Raw genomic sequence first — 18404 nt, 5'->3', positions numbered from 1 at the left:
ATTTACCTAAGAGCTCTTAGCTCAGAGTTTTAGGTTTCTATTTACCACAGGGTGTTTTTCAACATTCCATAGTAGAAAAATAAGTATGGCACTGAATAGGTTGTCTAATTATGGAAACTGTCCTGACCTTCAGTCTCCTGTTTTTCACTGTATTTTTAAAATCATATTATAAGATAATTTTTCCTCTAAATACATAGAGAAAATTTTTATGTGTCACTTTTTGAAGGTTACAGTCTCCTTCTCTTGATGACTCAAGTCCAACAGATTTAATGAAAGATTCTTGTGCTATCAACTCCAGGAAAGTAAGTACAATAAGTAATAATACACATGAAATAAGTGGGTGAAATTTGTTCCTTCTTAATTATTTCCCTTGAGAAAACATGCCATCCTATAAAATGAACTCTTTCCATGGTTTTTAAGAAACAACATAGAATAGTGGTTGACAGAGAAGTTTCAGCACACTTACTATCTGGGTCCATGTTGTGACTTTGACACTTACTGCTTGGTAAGTAACCTCAGGCTTGTTTTATAAACTTTGTGCCTCAATTTCCTCATCTGTTAAATAGGGGGTAGCAAATAGCACCAAACTTAGAGTGGTGTGTGAATTACTTGATTTGATATAAAAAAACAAAAACTTAACAATGCCTGGTACACAATATATGCTCAATATATGGTAGGTATTATATTATTTTAATGGGCTCCAGTTCAGTGGATTAAATGTACTCCTTATGGTCTGGAAAAAGAAATTTTAATACTGTAAACTACAAGTATTACATACTGTTTAACTCGGTTTAACAAATACTATTTATAATACATTGTTACATATACAAAATTGACTCAACATAGTGCTACGCATCTGGAAGAGTCAAGTACAATAGAATTGTAAGGTATCTCAGGGAACAGCAGGATCTAAAGTAAGTCTATAAGTGGTCTAAAAAAATAGGAGAAAAGAGAAACCTGACCAGAGACAGAAAGAACATTGAAAAAAAATGTTTTTATACAAATGTCATGAGTCTTTTGGTCTAGTATTTAACTTCTACTCATACATTTAGTAAATGTTTACTAGGTATCCATTTTGTGCCAGACAATAGGCAAGAAGGAGGGAGTTAAGTCATCCCAACATAATCTCCAAGCAGTATACATTATGTAGACATTTTATAAATCAAGATCATCAACTTAAGACAATACAGGTAAATATTGTACTTTTTCCCACCGAGCATTATTGCATTTATTTAGTGTTCAAAATAAACTTTTGTTTCATAAAACATAAAACTCAGATAGTGGTTACCTTAGCAGAAGAGAAAAAGGGATGTGGTCAGAGGATAATTGCCACACTAATAAGTTGTCAGTAATACTACATTGGTAAGCGATGTATGTTGATGAGCTACTGATTAACTATTTGCTTGGTCTGTAACTATGTAACAGTATATTAACTTTTTGGTAAAAGCCTCCAGTTTAATCCATTTCTTATTCAATAGCACTATTTCCCATTGTAGTTTCAGGTGAGACACAGTTTCACCATCATTTTTCTTAAAAATAAGCAGCTTTTCCTTCTTAATCTAAAACTTGTCCTTCTAGTATGTGCATTCATTTATGGTTATAACGAATGTGAACTATGGAGTCAGGTGGATGGGTTAGAATAATGGTCCCAACACTTGGGCAAGCTATTAGCTTCTTTAGCCCTTAGATTCTTGACCTCACAACATTTGAAACATGAAATGAGCGGAGCCTGTGGATTGCCTAGCACACAGTCCTCAGTAAATGCAAGCTGTCACACCAATGAGGGCAGTGGTAGTGCTGCCAACATTTGGCCTACATTTGATCATTACTAAAAGATCTTTATTTCATTCAAGTAGGAACCTTAACTGTTTATTATTTTTAAAATAAAATAAATTTATTTTTTATTGGTGTTCAATTTGCCAACATACAGAATAACACCCAGTGCTCATCCCGTCAAGTGCCCCCGTCAGTGCCCGCCACCCAGTCACCCCCACCCCCTGCCCTCCTCCCCTTCCACCACCCCTAGTTCACCTTAACTGTTTATTATTCTGTCTTTTCAGACGTCAAAAAAGGAGTTGATTCCACTAAATTCTTCTGAAATAGGGAAGTCAGAGGCTACAAGGCGAAACCAAAGTGCTGTTCCTCCCCATAGTCATGAACCACTCCTTGGTAAGATTTCTTGGCAACTGCCCGCCATTTTAGTTTTCCAAACACTTTCTTAATCATTAGGTTTTCAGACATAGGAGACTTCTAGAGAAGCAATGAGCTTTAAAACTAAGATTTTTCCATTCAAAATCCTAAGCACAATAATTAAACTCTTTGACTTTAAGGTGTATGCTACTCAGTGCCTGGACATTGAAAATTCCGTTATCAACAGAATTAGTTATGGGTATTGTTAATACATACCATTTAAATAAAAAAGTATTTAAGATGCAATTATTCACTTAACTATATTTATGCAGACTCAAATCAAGTAAATTGAAGTGACACAGTTTTATATCATCCATAACTAACACTAATCTACTAGAAATGTAAGTTAAAGAGAAAACAAGAACTTAAAAGAAACTGGGTTTCAGCCTCACAGAGCATTACATGTTAATCATCTCAAATTCTATTTTACTTTGAAAGATTTCTAGAAAACTTTGGCTAATATGTAGCTGTGTGTTAACCCATAATTTCTAGGGCCTCTTCCTTATCTCTAACTTAAATAATCTTACTTCTATGGTTTCTTATTTCCTTTTTCAATGAAAAATCTCTTATAAGATTTTTCAGATTTTTGGAAGGGGATGCTTTTCTGTCAGGCTTCCCTTTCAGGTTAAAGTAGTACAGAATTTGGGGATCCCTGGGTGGCTCAGCAGTTTGGCGCCTGCCTTTGGCCCAGGGCGCGATCCTGGAGTCCCAGGATCGAGTCCCACGTCGGGCTCCCGTCATGGAGCTTGCTTCTCCCTCCTCCTGTGTCTCTGCCTCTCTCTCTCTATCATAAATAAATAAATCTTTAAAAAAATAATACTTTAAGAAGTACATAATTTTCACAAGGAATGATAAAGTTAAGTTTATCCTTCCAGGCTCTATACATTCATATGCATAGAGACTAGCCCCTAGGTCCCAATTGTCTGGGAGTCCATACCTTTTAGTGCTGTTATTTTCTATTAGAAAACTCATAGATCAGCTTATTTTTGTGCATCAAGAGTTATGTGCAGTTTCTGACAGCACTTTGTTATAAATTTAAAAATATATCCGCCTTATGCAATTTAAGACACATGCTTTTCCTTCAAAATTCTATTGTGTAGTATTCTAGCCTTGCGATTAGTTTTTTTGAAGTTTTAATTTAATTCCAGTTAACATACAGTGTAATATTAGTTTCAGGTGTACAATATAGTAATTCAACACTTCCATACATCACCTGATGCTTATCACAAGGGCACTCCTTAATCCCCTACACCTATCTCACCTATCCACCCACCCACCTCCCCTCTAGTAACCATTAGTTTGTTCTCTATAATTAAGAGTCTGTTTCTTGAATATCATTAAAAATGACTAAGCAAGCCAAAAGAGAGAGAGAGAGAGAGAGAGAGATCATCTTTTAACCTCCAAACATACTTACACAGGTCTGTATTTTAATTTCATAGGCGAAAATGCCCAGCTGGATTTTGATGCCTTGTGTGACAATGACGACACAGCCATGGCTGCCTTCATGAACTACTTTGAAGCAGAGGGGGGCCTGGGAGACCCCGGAGACTTCAGTGACATCCACTGGACACTCTAGCATTTTACTTTTAACTCTTAAAAATTAGGAAAGTGTTAAAGCATTTCATTTACAAAAAAACTGTATAACCTCTGTACTGTATTGATACTGATTTTATCTTTTATTCCTCAGTAGTCTACCAATTGTTATAGATTTGCACCTTACTTCCACAGCAGTATGGGGAGATGTGAGGTTTCCCTTTACAAAGAATGGTTCAGTTCCCTACTGACTTCTTTACTCAGTGAAATGGCTTAAAACCCACTAGTTGCTATCCCTTTGTTAAAATACTTCCAACCAAGAATATCACATACATCTTGTTTTGGTTTTGTTTTTATTTTCTGATGCAGTTTTTGAGTTTGAGGAGTTTCGTATTGCCACTTTCCTGTGTCTAAGATTCATTTATAATGGATTTATAATAGTATATTTGTAGAAGTTGGAGCATCTCCATTTCTTATATCTTATATATTGAAGACAGGGCTTACACACTTTAAGAAAACGAACATTTAAAGAGATGGTACAATTGGTAGTCATAATTCCAATGTACACTGTATTCAGTCATTGCACATTTGAGTAAACAGAAAGCCAGGATAGTTAGCTTGGTCAAGAACATGAGAAGGACTTTAAGAGGATTTATTTAAAACTCAGGGAAAAAAAAAAAAAAAAAAAAAAAAGGTTTCAACCTTGCTACAGAAAAGAAAAGATTTCAGGCCCTAGATCTTGGTAATTATCCCATACATGTAAGAATTACTGTTAATATAACTATTCAAGATTTTCATTATATATAAAACCATTTTTTTCTGCAGAAAGATACTTAATGAAAGATCAGCCATGGAGGAAAAAACAAGCCCAGGCAGGTTAACGTTCTTGGGTAAAGTCCCAGTTAAATTCATATTTTAAAAATGTTTATTGCACATAAATCAGTTTCTTTATACACATTTGGGAAAGCGATAGGTTCACTGGTGAAATGATTAGTTAACTGACCCAGGAACTAAATGTGGCCTTCTAGATTAGGCAATTACAATCACTGTTGCCTATAACCAATTACATGAATGCTAAGTAAAGTTTTGAAACTGAGGCAATGAGAAAGAATTTAAAAAACAATTTTCTAGCTATAATTACAAATTTGGAGATTGTCTTTTAAACTTGCAATTGAGGGGTGGCTTATACTTGAGCACAAGAATATTTAGAATCATGTATGTATACATACCTTTTTGAAGGTCATACTTTCATAATACCTTATGTTTTTTCATAGCTCTTTCTAGTTTACCAAGTGTGTTTTCATAGATTTTCTTTTGTGCCCCACAAGTCAAAGTATAATAGACTAGGAAATTAATGGGGAAGCCCGAGGCTTTGATATAGGGGATCCAATGTGTTCTCTTCCTCTACGTGGCACTACACTTTCCAAGTTATCCCTCTGAGCCTTGCACCAAAACAAAGCATTATTTTGACCTTGCACATTTCCTTAGGCTGGATGTAATAAGTTAGAACATTTGTCAAGCAGGTTAATAGCAAACATACCAACAGGCAATGGGCCAAAAGCACGTCCTCCCTTCAGGCCTGACCACAGCAGTGGCTACCTGGGCAAGGGTGTATTGGCACATTGTCCTCCAGCCAATACAAGGTTCCAGCAATATGGGAGGGTAAGCTCCCACTTCTGGGACTTGAGAGACATGTAGGTTTACAAGAAGCCAAAGAAACCCTACAAGATGAGGGAGATGGGTTTGCCGTAGGCTAAGCATGATAGTTTTAAGTCTGAAGAAGGGGGATCAATCACATCTGTTAAGTCCGAGGCTGTCCCAACGTAACAGTTTAGGGTCTAAACCATTGCAGGTTGGGCTTGGCCTCCAGAGTTGACCTAAGCCAGTAATAGCAAGATGGATCACCGTGGCTGGATGGCCTTGAAAGCAGAGGGCCAGACCCTCCCGATGCAAGGATTTGGGAGGCAGAGTTTCCAGAGGCCAGCCATTGCTACCCCACAGAGAAGCAGTTTTATTCTCTTTGCAAGAGGAAGAGTTGGTCTGTAGACCAGTGGGCAGATAGTCAATTGAAGGCTTTGCTTTTCTACTAACCCACTCGACTGTTTTTGTTTTTGTTTTTGTTTTTATTTTGTAGATTTTTGTCCTGGACCCAGAATCCAATCCATACAATGTAGCTCTCCCAAGTTTAGTGTTTTCTCTAAAGTGTGTATGTAGCATTTACATTGAATTGCTATTAGGCATGACAGATATTTTTATGGCTTCCCCTATATTACTTTTTCTCCAACCCATTAATTTCCTGCATTTTGAAGCAAAGCATCTACATGTTAAATGAAATCATAAAAATATTAAAAAAAAAAAGAATATTCTAGTTCTGTGATTTTTTCCTAAGAAAAAAAATCTTACAATACTTACAATACAGTACTTATAATACTTACAACAAAGTACTGGAGTGGGGAAGAGCCTAGGAACAGAAAGAGCCTGCTCAGCCTCAGTTTAGCTGTTTGACCTCAAGTAAGCCATTTAAACACACTCTGTATGTGCCTCAGTTTCCTCATCTGTAACAAGAGGTTTGATCTCTAAGTTTACTTCCAGTTCTGATTCTGTGATTCTAATCTGTGGGCCTTGAATATTAGGGTCAGACTCTAGAACGGTGTCATCTAGTATATAGCCACAGGCCATGTGTGGCTATTGAACACTTGAAATGGAGATACTGCAAATTGAGATAGGCTGTAAAATTCTTACCAGGTTTTATAAACATAAAATATCACACTAAAAGTTTTTTAACAGGACACCTGGCTGGCTCAGTTGGTGGAGCTGTAACTCTTGATCTCAGGGTCATGAATTCAAGCCCCATGTCAGATATAGAACTTACTTAGATAAAAATTTTAAAATATAAAAACTATATTTTAAATAAACTGTTTTATATTGATCACATACTCCAGTATTTTGGATATACTGAACTATATAAAAAACATTTTACTTTTTACTCTTAATGTGGCTACAAGAAAATTATAAATTACACATGTGGCATGTATATATCTATTGGACAGTGCTACTCTAAAACATTTTGTTAAGTGGATATTATTGAAGTAGGCCAAAAGTTATACAATAATAACTATGATATTTACCTCTAAATGCCGTGGGTTACGGAACTGTTGTTTATTGATCCTTTAGTATAATCAAATAACTGTGAACTTCTATCAAAATTCAAAACTTTTTTGAAACCAGTAAACCTGAAAATGTTATCAGATATTTCATTACATGATGATAGCCTGAAATCAAATAAAACTTGGGCTATAATATTGACACCCTATCGCAGTCACAAAATTTGGAAACCCATTGAGAAATTGAAAGACAGATAGGAAAATAGAAAATAGAGGCTTCTGGTAGATAAGTAGGATTAAAGTACTTCATTCCAGTGTCACAATGGGAAAAGGCTGTATTTATTAGTCCTATTCTTTGAGGAATTTCTAGAATTTTATAGCATCTGGGCACAGTAAATGAAATTATCACTATCTAGTTATTAGACCATGTTTAGTGTCATTTCAGATCCTGCTCTAAAAAGGCATCTACTATTCAGATAGGTCATTGTTTGGCTCTGGAATTGGAAATTCAGATTTGCCAAACACGGTTATGGGAAGAGCCGGAAAAGATCTAGTTATCAGAAGCCATAAGGGAAAACTGCCAAGTGGCCACTAGGTGTCACTTTTCCATTTCTATAGTGCTTTGTTTTCATTAATATTTCCAAGTTCTATGGGGCCTGAGGGGGGCATTTATGACTTGCATTTAGATTAGGTCTGCCTCTCTGGTGTTAGTTGTTTTATGAAAAATGCTTTTTAAGAGAAGTCTGGGAAGATGTTTCCTCACATAATAAAAGAACTTTGGTTTAAGATGCTTTCCAGAGGTGTCGCCCGTAAAAGGGGACTGTAGAAAGAAGACTTGTCTAACCTGGAACATGCTTTATGAATTCATTTGAGAGTATATGGTATGTGTGTCACTGCTCCTACATCCCTGTGCTTAGATTTGTTTGTTTTTTTTTTTTATACAACTTTTAGCTCTTTTCCAGTTTACTTGCTCTTGTCTGTATATTGGTATTTTTTAAATTTTGTGGTAAGTAATGAAGAGTGAAATTAAAATATATTTATAATAATTACTAGTTTGAAGTTTTTTAAATTTCATGTATTAAACCTCTTCCAAAAAAGTATATCCTTAACTACTTTCTAAAGTGGAAACATAGACTAGAAGATCCAATCTTCTCAAACCACTGTCCAGAGAGATACATTGAACTACATTACTCTGTATATATGTGTGTATGTTCATGAGGATATGCTAACTGCTGTAACAGTCTGCTTGCTCATAATGGCACTCAGAAGTTCCCAGCACATATTGTTCATCTATCTGCCAATCTCAATGGAAAGAGAGTTTCTCCATTTCCTAGTAATTCACACAAAATTATCCTTTGTTTGGGCCTTTGGATCAACTTGGTTCACATAGATTTTCGTGTGGTCACCAGGCTAGAATATACAGATTGATCAGGTTTTCACTACATGCCCAAACCTGTATTTAAAGGCATCCTTGAAAGGGAAAGGATGTCAAAAATAGCCAGCTGCCTGACATCCTAGGGCCAATGGAAAGAATGGAGACATGTGCAGACAGGACCAGAAAAACTTGTAATTTATAATAGTTGATGATTTCAGAGAATTGTAGCTTAGCTCCATGAACCTTGAGTCTTGTTTTTGGTTGTTTTCTTTTGGCGGGGTTGGGATAGTGGGTAGCAGCAAGTTGTGTTATGTGTTTTTAACATCGGTCACATTTTTTGTTTAATACCAAGCCACTAGTTGCTTTGGAGGACTCTGTCTGTTGCTTCAGTGTGTAAGAGACTCCATAAAGAGTGGTCTTAAGTTCTTGTCCAGCTGTGTGTCTCTGGCATAGGATATATTTTCTTAGGCAGTCATAGTTCTTAAACTTACATTTAGGTAGTATTTTCCACATTTATTCCTATCCAGGAAAAAAAAAAATCAGTTGCATTTTACCTTGGGAATAAATATGTCACATTTTTAAAATAACTTTTTTCTTCAAAAGACAATACTAAAGTGAGAAGGTTAGATTATGAAGACTTCTAACTTAATAGAACTCTTGAAAAATCTTTTAGTCCAACTCAAAATGATGATATAGGAAAATCCTGAATCTACTTCCTCTCCTGGGTAGACCAAACCTACAGCGGGGGGAGAGGGGAGAGTGAAGCAGGCCTCCCAGAGTCCTTGATACTGCTACATGTTGTCCCACTCTGCCATGATCATGGTCTGCATTAGTCTAGAAGGTGTGCTACTATGGGCTGGGCTTGAGCTGCTCGCCCTGGCTGTGCTCTGCCTGTTGTGGATTCCTGGGGCCAGCCTGTGGCCTGTGAGCCTGTTTGCATCCTTACCCTAGAACATGACAAAAATGTCCAACCATTTGCACCACAATACCCAGATCAATGCCATCCTGGCCACTGAGCAGTTTAAAGTTGTGCTGGGCACCCCCAGGAGCCCAAATCTGCTCTTACCCTGTGCCATGTACACATCCATCTGCACCATTACTTCCAACAAGAGGACATTAAGTTCTGTAAATCTACATGCAAGTAGGCCCAGAGGGCTGCAGGCCCATCTTCATGGAGTATGGCCACTTGTGGTCTGAGAGCCAAGCTTACAAGGAGTTGCCGTTTATGACTGTGCATCTTTCATAAGGCCATTATTACTGTGGAAAGAGTGAATTTTCCTATGGATCCTAGTAATGGAAACCGTAGAGGAGCCAGCAGTGAACGCTGCAAACGTAAACTTCTTAGGGCCATGCAGAAGACCTAGTTCCAAAACAACTATGTCATTCAGGCAGGCTGAAGTTAAGAGCTAAAGGCCAGATGCCATGGCATGGCTGCAGTAGTGGAGGTGAAGGAGATTCTAAAGGCTTCTAGTAAACATTCCAAGCACACCATTAATCTTTACACCAAGTCTGGCTGCCTACGTCCTCATTAATATTAATGAGTAGTATATATTATGGGCTATAAAGGTGAGTAATGCTACAGATTTCTCAGCAATATAACTTTCCACCAAGAGTAATGGAAGGACCAGCTTTGTAAGAACAGTTAAGCACTGGGATATGAAGCTCTGTCATCCTACAATAAAAGTGATTGTAGCCATAGTAATTCCACTCAGAGGTCTGGCAGGAACTCTAACTCCCTACAAGTGCACAGCTAAACCCTGAAATGCAAGAACAACAGTGAACTTCATATGAAGACTTGCATCGCTGAACTAGCAAAGGAAAATTGCACTGTTGAACATGATATTCTGTTACTTACCATGTAAATCATGCAGTGATGGGCATTACTTCTGCTTTTCTCTTTTCTCCCTCCCTTTTTTGTAGTCAGTATGGATCCTTAAATTATATATATTTTACTTAACAAAAAACACAATTTATAACAATTGTGAGAAGTTTAAGACAAGAGGAGAATCTTAAAAGCAGTGAGGAAAGCAACTTGTTACAAACAAGAGAACATCCATTAAGACTATCACCAGATTTTTCAGCAGAAACTTTGAGGAGTGGCACCATATGTTCAAAATGCTGAAAGGAAAATAATTCTGCCAACCAAGAATACTCCATCCAGGAAGCCTATCGTTCAGAATAGAGAGATCAATAGTTTCCCAAACAAATGTTGAGGGAATTCATCACACTAAACCAGGCTTATAAGAAATGCTCAAGGGGACTCTTTGTAGAAAGCAAAGACCATAAGCAGGAGTGAGAAAAGTAGGAAGCACCAAAGCAGTAAAATTAAGAATATGTATAAAAATCAGTCTAGGGATTCACAAAATAGGATGTAAAATATGACATCACCTAACAAAATGGGGAGGGGAGTAAAAATTTAATGCTATTTATTTATTTATGAGAGAAAGAGCTTGAGTGTGGCGGAAGAATAGAGGGGAAAGGAGAGGAAGGTGGAAAGATTCTAGGGCTGACTCTATGCTGAGGGCAGAGCCCAATGCAGGGTTCCTATCATGACCCTGAGATCATGACCTGAGCTGAAACCAGGAGTCAGATGCTCAACCAACTGAGCCACCCAGGTGTCCCAAAAGTTAGTGCTTTTAGAATGAGTTCAAACTTAAACAACCATCAACTTTAGATAGGCCTAGCTGCATAAGATGTATATAAGCCCAATGGTAACCACAAATAAAAAACTAGTAATAGATATGCAAAAAATAAAGAGGAAGGAATTCAAGTATTTATTTATTTATCCACAATAAAGAAAGCCAGCAAACCACAAAAGAGAGCAAGAGAATAAAGGAACAAAGAACCACAAAAACAAAGCAAGTAACAAAATGGCAATAAGTTTATTTCTATAATACTTATTTTGAATGTAAATGAACTGAGTGCTCTAATCAGAAGACAGAGGGTGACAGAAAGGATAAAAAAGCAAGACCCATCTATATGCTACCTACAAGACTCATTTTAGACCTAAAGACACTTGCAGATTAAAAGTTAAGGGATAGAGAAGCATCTGTCATGCAAAGCTGGGGTAGCAATACTTCCACTGGACAAAATAGACTTTAAAACAAAGACTATAACATGGGACAAAAAAAGATACATCACAACAAAGGGAATAATCCAAAAAGAAAATACAATTGTCAGTATTTATGCACGCAACACAGGAGCACCTAAATACATAAAGCAGCTAATAACAAACTTACTGGAAGTTAATTGATATTAACACAATAGTAGAGGACTTACGCACCCCATTTACACCAATGGATAGATCATCGAAGCAGAAAAATCAACAAGGAAACGGTGGCTTTGAATGACACAGCAGACCAGATGCAACTAACAAATATATTCAGAACATTCCAGAACATAGTCTTTTCAAATGAACACGGAACTTTTCCTAGAATAGGTCACGTTAGGCCACAAAACCAATCACAACAAATTCAAAAAGATTGAAGTTATATCATACATCCTTTCCAACCACAATGTTATAAAACTAGAAATCACAAGAAAAAATCTGGAAAGAAAAAAAAAGAAAAAGAAAAAATCTGGAAAGAATACAAATACATGTAGGTTAAATAACATGTAACTGAACAACAAATGTGTCAACTAAGAAATCAAAGAAGATATAAAAAATACATGGAGACAAATGAAAGTGAAAGCGATGATCCAGAATCTTTGGAATGTATCAAAAGTTGTTCTAGGAGGGAAGTTTATAGCAATACAAACCTACATCAAGAAGAAAAATCTCAAACAATCTAACCTTACACCTAAAGGAGCTAGAAAAGGAAGAACAAACAAAACCCAGAACCAGGAGAAGGAAGGAAATAAAGAGTAGAGCAGAAACAAAATAGAAAAAAAAAAAAAGGGGGCAAAAAGCAGATCAAGGATACCGAGAGCTGGCTCTTTGAAAAGATCAAAATTGATAAACCCTTAGCCAGATGAGGGTCATGGGGGGATTTTAGTAAAAATCAGAAATGAAAAAAAAAAAAAAAAAACCACAGAGATACAACGGATCATAAGAGAATATTATAAAAATTGTGTGCCAAAAAATTGGATAACCTAGGAGAAATGGATAAATTCCTTAAAATTTAACCTCCTAAAACTGAATCAGGAATAGAAAAATTGAGCAGACCAGTTACCAACAATGAAATTGAATCAGTAACCAAAAAATTCCCAACAAACAAAAGTTCAGGACCAGATGGCTTGACAGGTGAATTCTAGCAAATGTTTAAAAGAGAATACCTATTCTTCTCAAACTAGGCAAAAAAAAAAAAAAAAAAAAGGAAAGCTTCCAAATTCATTTTATGAAGTCAGCATTTCCCTGCTACCAAAACCAGATAAAGAGCCCCCCCAAAAAAGAAAAAAAAAAGAGTAAACAATAAGCCAATATATATGATGAACAGATGTAAAACTCTTCAACAAAATGATAGCAAACCAAATCCAATAATACGTTTAAAAAAATCTTTCACCATGATAAAGGGGGATTTATTCCTGGAATCCAAATGTGGTTAAATTTTATAAATCAATCAACATGATACAGGACATCAACAAGAGAAAGGATAAAAACCATATGATCATTTCAATAGACGCAGAAAAAGCATTTGACAAGTACAACATCCATTTGTGATAAAAACCCTCAACAAAGCAAGTTCAAAGGGAACATACCTTAACTTAATAAAGGCCATATGTGAAAAACCTATAGCTAACATAATAATGAAAAACTGAGAACTTTTTCCATAAGAATGAGAACAAGAGAAGGGATGTCTACTCTCACCACTTTTATTCAACTTAGTACTGGAAATCCCAGCCACAGCAAGCACAGAAGAGAAAGGAATAAAACACATCCAGATTGTTAAAGAAGTAAAACCATCAGTATTTGCAGCTGACATGATACCATATATAGAAAACTCTAAAAATTCTGTCAGGAAACTAGTAGTATAGATAAATGAATTCAGTAAAGTCGCAGGATACAAAAATATACAGAAATCTGTTGTATCTCTATACACTAATAATGAAGTGGCAGAAAGAGAAATTAAGAAAAACAATCTCATTTACAATTGCACCAAAAATATCTACTGAAATAAATCAAAGAAAGACAAATACCATATGATTTCACTTATATATGAATTTTTTTAAAGATTTTTTTTGAGAGAGAGAGAGAGAGTGGTAGGAGGGGCATAGGAAAAGGGAGACAATTTTTTTTTAATATTTTATTTATTTGTTCTTGAGAGACAGAGAGAGAGGCAGAGACACAGGCAGAAGGAGAAGCAGGCTCCATGCAGGGAGCCCAACGTGGGACTCGATCCCAGGTCTCCAGGATCACGCCCTGGGCCAAAGGCAGGCGCCAAACCACTGAGCCACCTGGGCTGCCCAAGGGAGACAATCTTAAGAAGACTCCCTGCTGAGCACGGAGCCTGACTCTGGGCTGGATCCCACCAGCCACCCAAGGTCCCACTAGATGTAGAATTTAAAAAATAGAACAAAACAAATAGGCTCACAGAGAAGTGGTGGTTGCCAAAGGGGAAGGGGCCTAGGGATGGGTGAAATGAGTGAAGGGAATAGAGAGGTACAAATTTCCAGTTATTTGGAAGTCCCAAGATAAAAAATATAGCATGGGAAATATCGATAATACTGTGATAACTTTGATGGTGACCAATCATAGCTAAACTTACCATGGCAAGCATTGCATAATGTATAAAATTGTCAAATCAGTATGTTGTACACTTGATACTACTAATGTATGTCAACTATATTTTGATAAGTTAAAAATTGAAAATAGGACATATGATTCAACAATTCAGCTTCTGACTATTAATGGAAGAAAATGAAAACACTAACTGGATAAGATATCTGCACCCTGATGCTCACTGTGATATTATTTACAATAGCCAAGATGCAGAAACCACCACTGAGAATGAACAGATAGAGAAAATGTGTTATATGTGTATACACACTCATACACATGATTATTCAACTTAAAAAAAAAGGAGAAAATCTTGCTATTTGTGGCAACATGAATGTATCTTGAGGACATTATGCTAAGCAAAACAAATCAGAGAAAGACGAATATTGTATGACCTCACTGATAGGTGGAATCAAAACACAACAAAATCAAGCTCAGAGCATAGATTGATGGTTGGCAGAGGCAGGGAGTGGGTGAAATGGCAAATGTGGTCAAAAGGTACAAACTTCTAGCTATGAAATAAATATATCCTGAGGAAGTAGTGTCCAGCATGGTAACTATAGTTAGTATTGCTGTGTTGTCAGAAAAGACCCCGAATAGCCAGGGGAATTTTAAAAAAGAAAACCATAGCTGAGGGCATCACAATGCCAGATTTCAGGTTGTACTACAAAGCTGTGGTCATCAAGACAGTGTGGTACTGGCACAAAAACAGACACATAGATCAGTGGAACAGAATAGAGAACCCAGAAGTGGACCCTCAACTTTATGGTCAACTAATATTCGATAAAGGAGGAAAGACTATCCATTGGAAGAAAGACAGTCTCTTCAATAAATGGTGCTGACGAACTAGGGGTGGTAGAAGGGGAGGAGGGCGGGGGGTGGGAGTGAATGGGTGACGGGCACTGGGGGTTATTCTGTATGTTAGTAAATTGAACACCAATAAAAAATAAATTAAAAAAAAAATAAATGGTGCTGGGAAAATTGGACATCCACATGCAGAAGAATGAAACTAGACCACTCTCTTGCACCAGACACAAAGATGAACTCAAAATGGATGAAACATCTAAATGTGAGACAAGATTCCATCAAAATCCTAGAGGAGAACACAAGCAACACCCTTTTTGAACTCGGCCATAGTAACTTCTTGCAAGATACATCCACGAAGGCAAAAGAAACAAAAGCAAAAATGAACTATTGGGACTTCATCAAGATAAGAAGCTTTTGCACAGCAAAGGATACAGTCAACAAAACTAAAAGACAACCTACAGAATGGGAGAAGATATTTGCAAATGACATATCAGATAAAGGGCTAGTTTCCAAGATCCATAAAGAACTTCTTAAACTCAACACCAAAGAAACAAACAATCCAATCATGAAATGGGCAAAAGACCTGAAGAGAAATCTCACCGAGGAAGACCTAGACATGGCCAACATGCACATGAGAAAATGCTCTGCATCACTTGCCATCAGGGAAATACAAATCAAAACCACAGTGAGATACCACCTCACACCAGTGAGAATGGGGAAAATTAACAAGGCAGGAAACCACAAATGTTGGAGAGGATGCGGAGAAAAGGGAACCCTCTTACACTGTTGGTGGGAATGTGAACTGTTGCAGCCACTCTGGAAAACTGTGTGGAGGTTCCTCAAAGAGTTAAAAATAGACCTGCCCTACGACCCAGCAATTGCACTGTTGGGGATTTACCCCAAAGATTCAGATGCAATGAAACACCAGGACACCTGCACCCCGATGTTTATAGCAGCAATGGCCACGATAGCCAAACTGTGGAAGGAGCCTCGGTGTCCAACGAAAGATGAATGGATAAAGATGTGGTCTCTGTATACAATGGAATATTCCTCAGCCATTAGAAACGACAAATACCCACCATTTGCTTCAACGTGGATGGAACTGGAGGGTATTATGCGGAGTAAAGTAAGTCAATCGGAGAAGGACAAACAGTGTATGTTCTCATTAATTTGGTGAATATAAATAATAGTGAAAGGGAATATAAGGGAAGGGAAAAGAAATGTGTGGGAAATATCAGAAAGGGAGACAGAACATAAAGACTCCTAACTCTGGGAAACGAACTAGGGGTGGTGGGAGGGGAGGAGGGCGGGGGGTGGGGGTGAATGGGTGCCGGCCCCGGGGGGGGGGGGGGGGGGACACTTGACGGGATGAGCACTGGGTGTTATTCTGTATGTTGGTAAATTGAACACCAATAAAAAATTAATTAAAAAATATTTAAAAATATTGCTGTATTGTATATTTGAAAGTTGCTAAGACAGTAGATCTTAAAAGTTCTCATAAGAAAAAACAATTGTAGCTATACATGGCAATGAATGTTAACTGGACTGATTTCTGTGATCATTTTACAATATAGAAATATAAAAAGTCATTCTATATTATTACACCTGAAATTAATATAAGGTTAGGTCAGTTGTCTCAATGAAAAAATTTCATTTTATACTTGGTTGAGAGGACAATAACCAAAAAGGTTTTTCATCTATCAGAACAGATATATAGACCAATAGCATATAGTCATCTGACTGTTGGGAGGTCCATTTGTTGGGTACCTCTGAAGGGTTTCAGAACATGCCACCCCAAAATTTGGTACATGGATTATTTGGAGCTGAAGACACTCAAGAGATGGCAAACATGGAAAAAGCTCTCTGCCCCTCCTACCTTTCTACCTAAAAGCAGGACACAGGTTTCCCCAGGAGAAAGGTACCTTCCCTCTATGAGAAAGAGAAGAATATTCTTATCAGCAGAGGGGGAGTCGAAGGTGAAATGGACTTCCACAAGCACACGTATGAAAATAGCCCTGATTTTCCATTAGTTTCTCCATATATTTACTAGTCTCTATTCCACAATCTATTGCCCCTAACCCAATTTATTGTTTTTTGTGTAAAAAGGTATGTACGTTTTGGGGCCTAAAGCCTTCCTTAGTTCATCATTGTCCTTCAGATTTCCGCATATACATAAAAATATTAAGTTTGTATACTTTCCTCCTGCTGATCTTCTTACATCAGTTTAATTTTCAGGCCGAGTCACAGGACTTGGATAAGTTTTGATCCTAAAAGCTTTTTAAATAAATGTTTTATAAGTAAATATATAGAAAATTTCTGAGTGAAAATCATAGTTTTTTTCTGACTTAAAAACAGAGGAAATGTTAATTTTATCAGGCTGCATTTGGATTACTTAAATCAATGAATTCCATTTCAGGAATGGTGTTGATGTATGGTTTAGTATTTTTTTAAATTAATTTATTTATTTATTCATGAAAGACAGAGAGAGAAAGAGGCAGGGACACAGGCAGGGGAGAAGCAGGCTCCATTAGGGAGCCTGACGTGGGACTCGATCCTGGGACCCCAGGATCACTCCCTGGGCCGAAGGCAGGTGCTAAACCGCTGACCCACCCAGGGATCCCCTGGTTTAGTATTCTTCTATAGTTGCATCATACAGAGAACACATTGACACAGAATACATTTATTCTTGGAACAACCTATCCAATACTTCAGTCTGTATTCTCGAGTTGTTAAATATTCTTAGAGAATAAACATCTAGCCTTTATTAAATTCTTACTAGGCAGGCAAATTCCTAACTCTTCTACATGTATTAATTTAAGCTGCCTAACAACTGTGAAGATAAATGCTAGTTTTACCCTGTTTTACACGTGGGAAAAATCGAGGCTCAGAAAATTAGGTAAGCTTGACAACGTTACCCCACTTAAGAGCAGGGGAGTCAGAATCCAGACCTACACAGTCCACATTTGTGCTCTTAATCTTGTAATTGTGGTAAACCGTTTGATTTATTGTGGGACTTTCAGGGTCTTCCTGCCTTTTCCTCACCCTCCTTAATTCAATACACAACAATTTCTAAGATTTTTTTTAATTATAAAAAGTCACGATCTTAACCATTTTTATGTTAAGCATGCAGTTCAGTAGTTTTAACTCTATTCTCATTGTTGTACAACAGATCTCCAGAACTTTTTCATTCTGCAGGATTGAAACTCTGTACCCAGTGAACAACTCCGTTTCCTTTCCTCCCAATCTCTGGCATCCACAATTCTTCTTTAGAATTTTGGCTGCTTTAGATATCTAAGTGGAATCATGCACTTATGATTTTTTATGACTGGCTTCTTTTGGCAAAATGTCCTCAAGTTTCATCCATGTTGTAGCATATGACAGGATTTCCTTCCTTTCAAGGTGAAGTAATATGTATATACCACGTCTTTATTCATTCTACCTCTTGGCTATTGCAAATACTGCTATGAACATGGGTGTGCAAATATATCTTCAAGATCCTGCTTGCAGTTCTTTTGGATATATATTCAGAAGTAGGACTGCTGGATCATTTGGTAATTCTACTTTAAATTCTTCTCTCTTTTTTTTTTTTTAAGATTTTTATTCATTCATGAGATAGAGACAGGCAGAGGGAGAAGCAGGCTCCATGCAGGGAGCCTGACATGGGACTCGATCCCGGGTC

At 37.1% G+C, this 18404-nt stretch overlaps 1 protein-coding gene and 1 pseudogene across 5 annotated transcripts in view; both read left to right on the top strand.

Annotated features, from left to right (window-relative positions):
- The window catches only part of BMAL2 (basic helix-loop-helix ARNT like 2), a 117171-nt gene extending 109298 nt beyond the window's left edge, over positions 1–7873 (top strand). For 4 of the 5 annotated variants that reach the window (XM_072798571.1, XM_072798570.1, XM_072798568.1 and 1 more), the window contains 3 exons: positions 227–302; positions 2061–2169; positions 3630–7873. In XM_072798571.1, coding sequence (XP_072654672.1) covers positions 227–302; positions 2061–2169; positions 3630–3766 — 322 coding nt within the window. In that variant the 3' untranslated portion in view covers positions 3767–7873. The remainder of the gene's footprint in view (positions 1–226; positions 303–2060; positions 2170–3629) is intronic. The other variant, XR_012017571.1, reaches the window with a different exon arrangement.
- Positions 7874–8983: 1110 nt separating this feature from the next.
- On the top strand, positions 8984–9956 carry LOC140616840 (secreted frizzled-related protein 3 pseudogene; annotated as a pseudogene).
- The last annotated feature ends 8448 nt before the right edge of the window (positions 9957–18404 follow it).

Source organism: Canis lupus, chromosome 25, assembly GCF_048164855.1.
Source record: "Canis lupus baileyi chromosome 25, mCanLup2.hap1, whole genome shotgun sequence".
Lineage (NCBI taxonomy): Eukaryota > Metazoa > Chordata > Mammalia > Carnivora > Canidae > Canis > Canis lupus.
The sequence above is the reverse complement of the archived record's forward strand: the minus strand, read 5'-3'. Positions and strand labels throughout refer to the sequence as shown.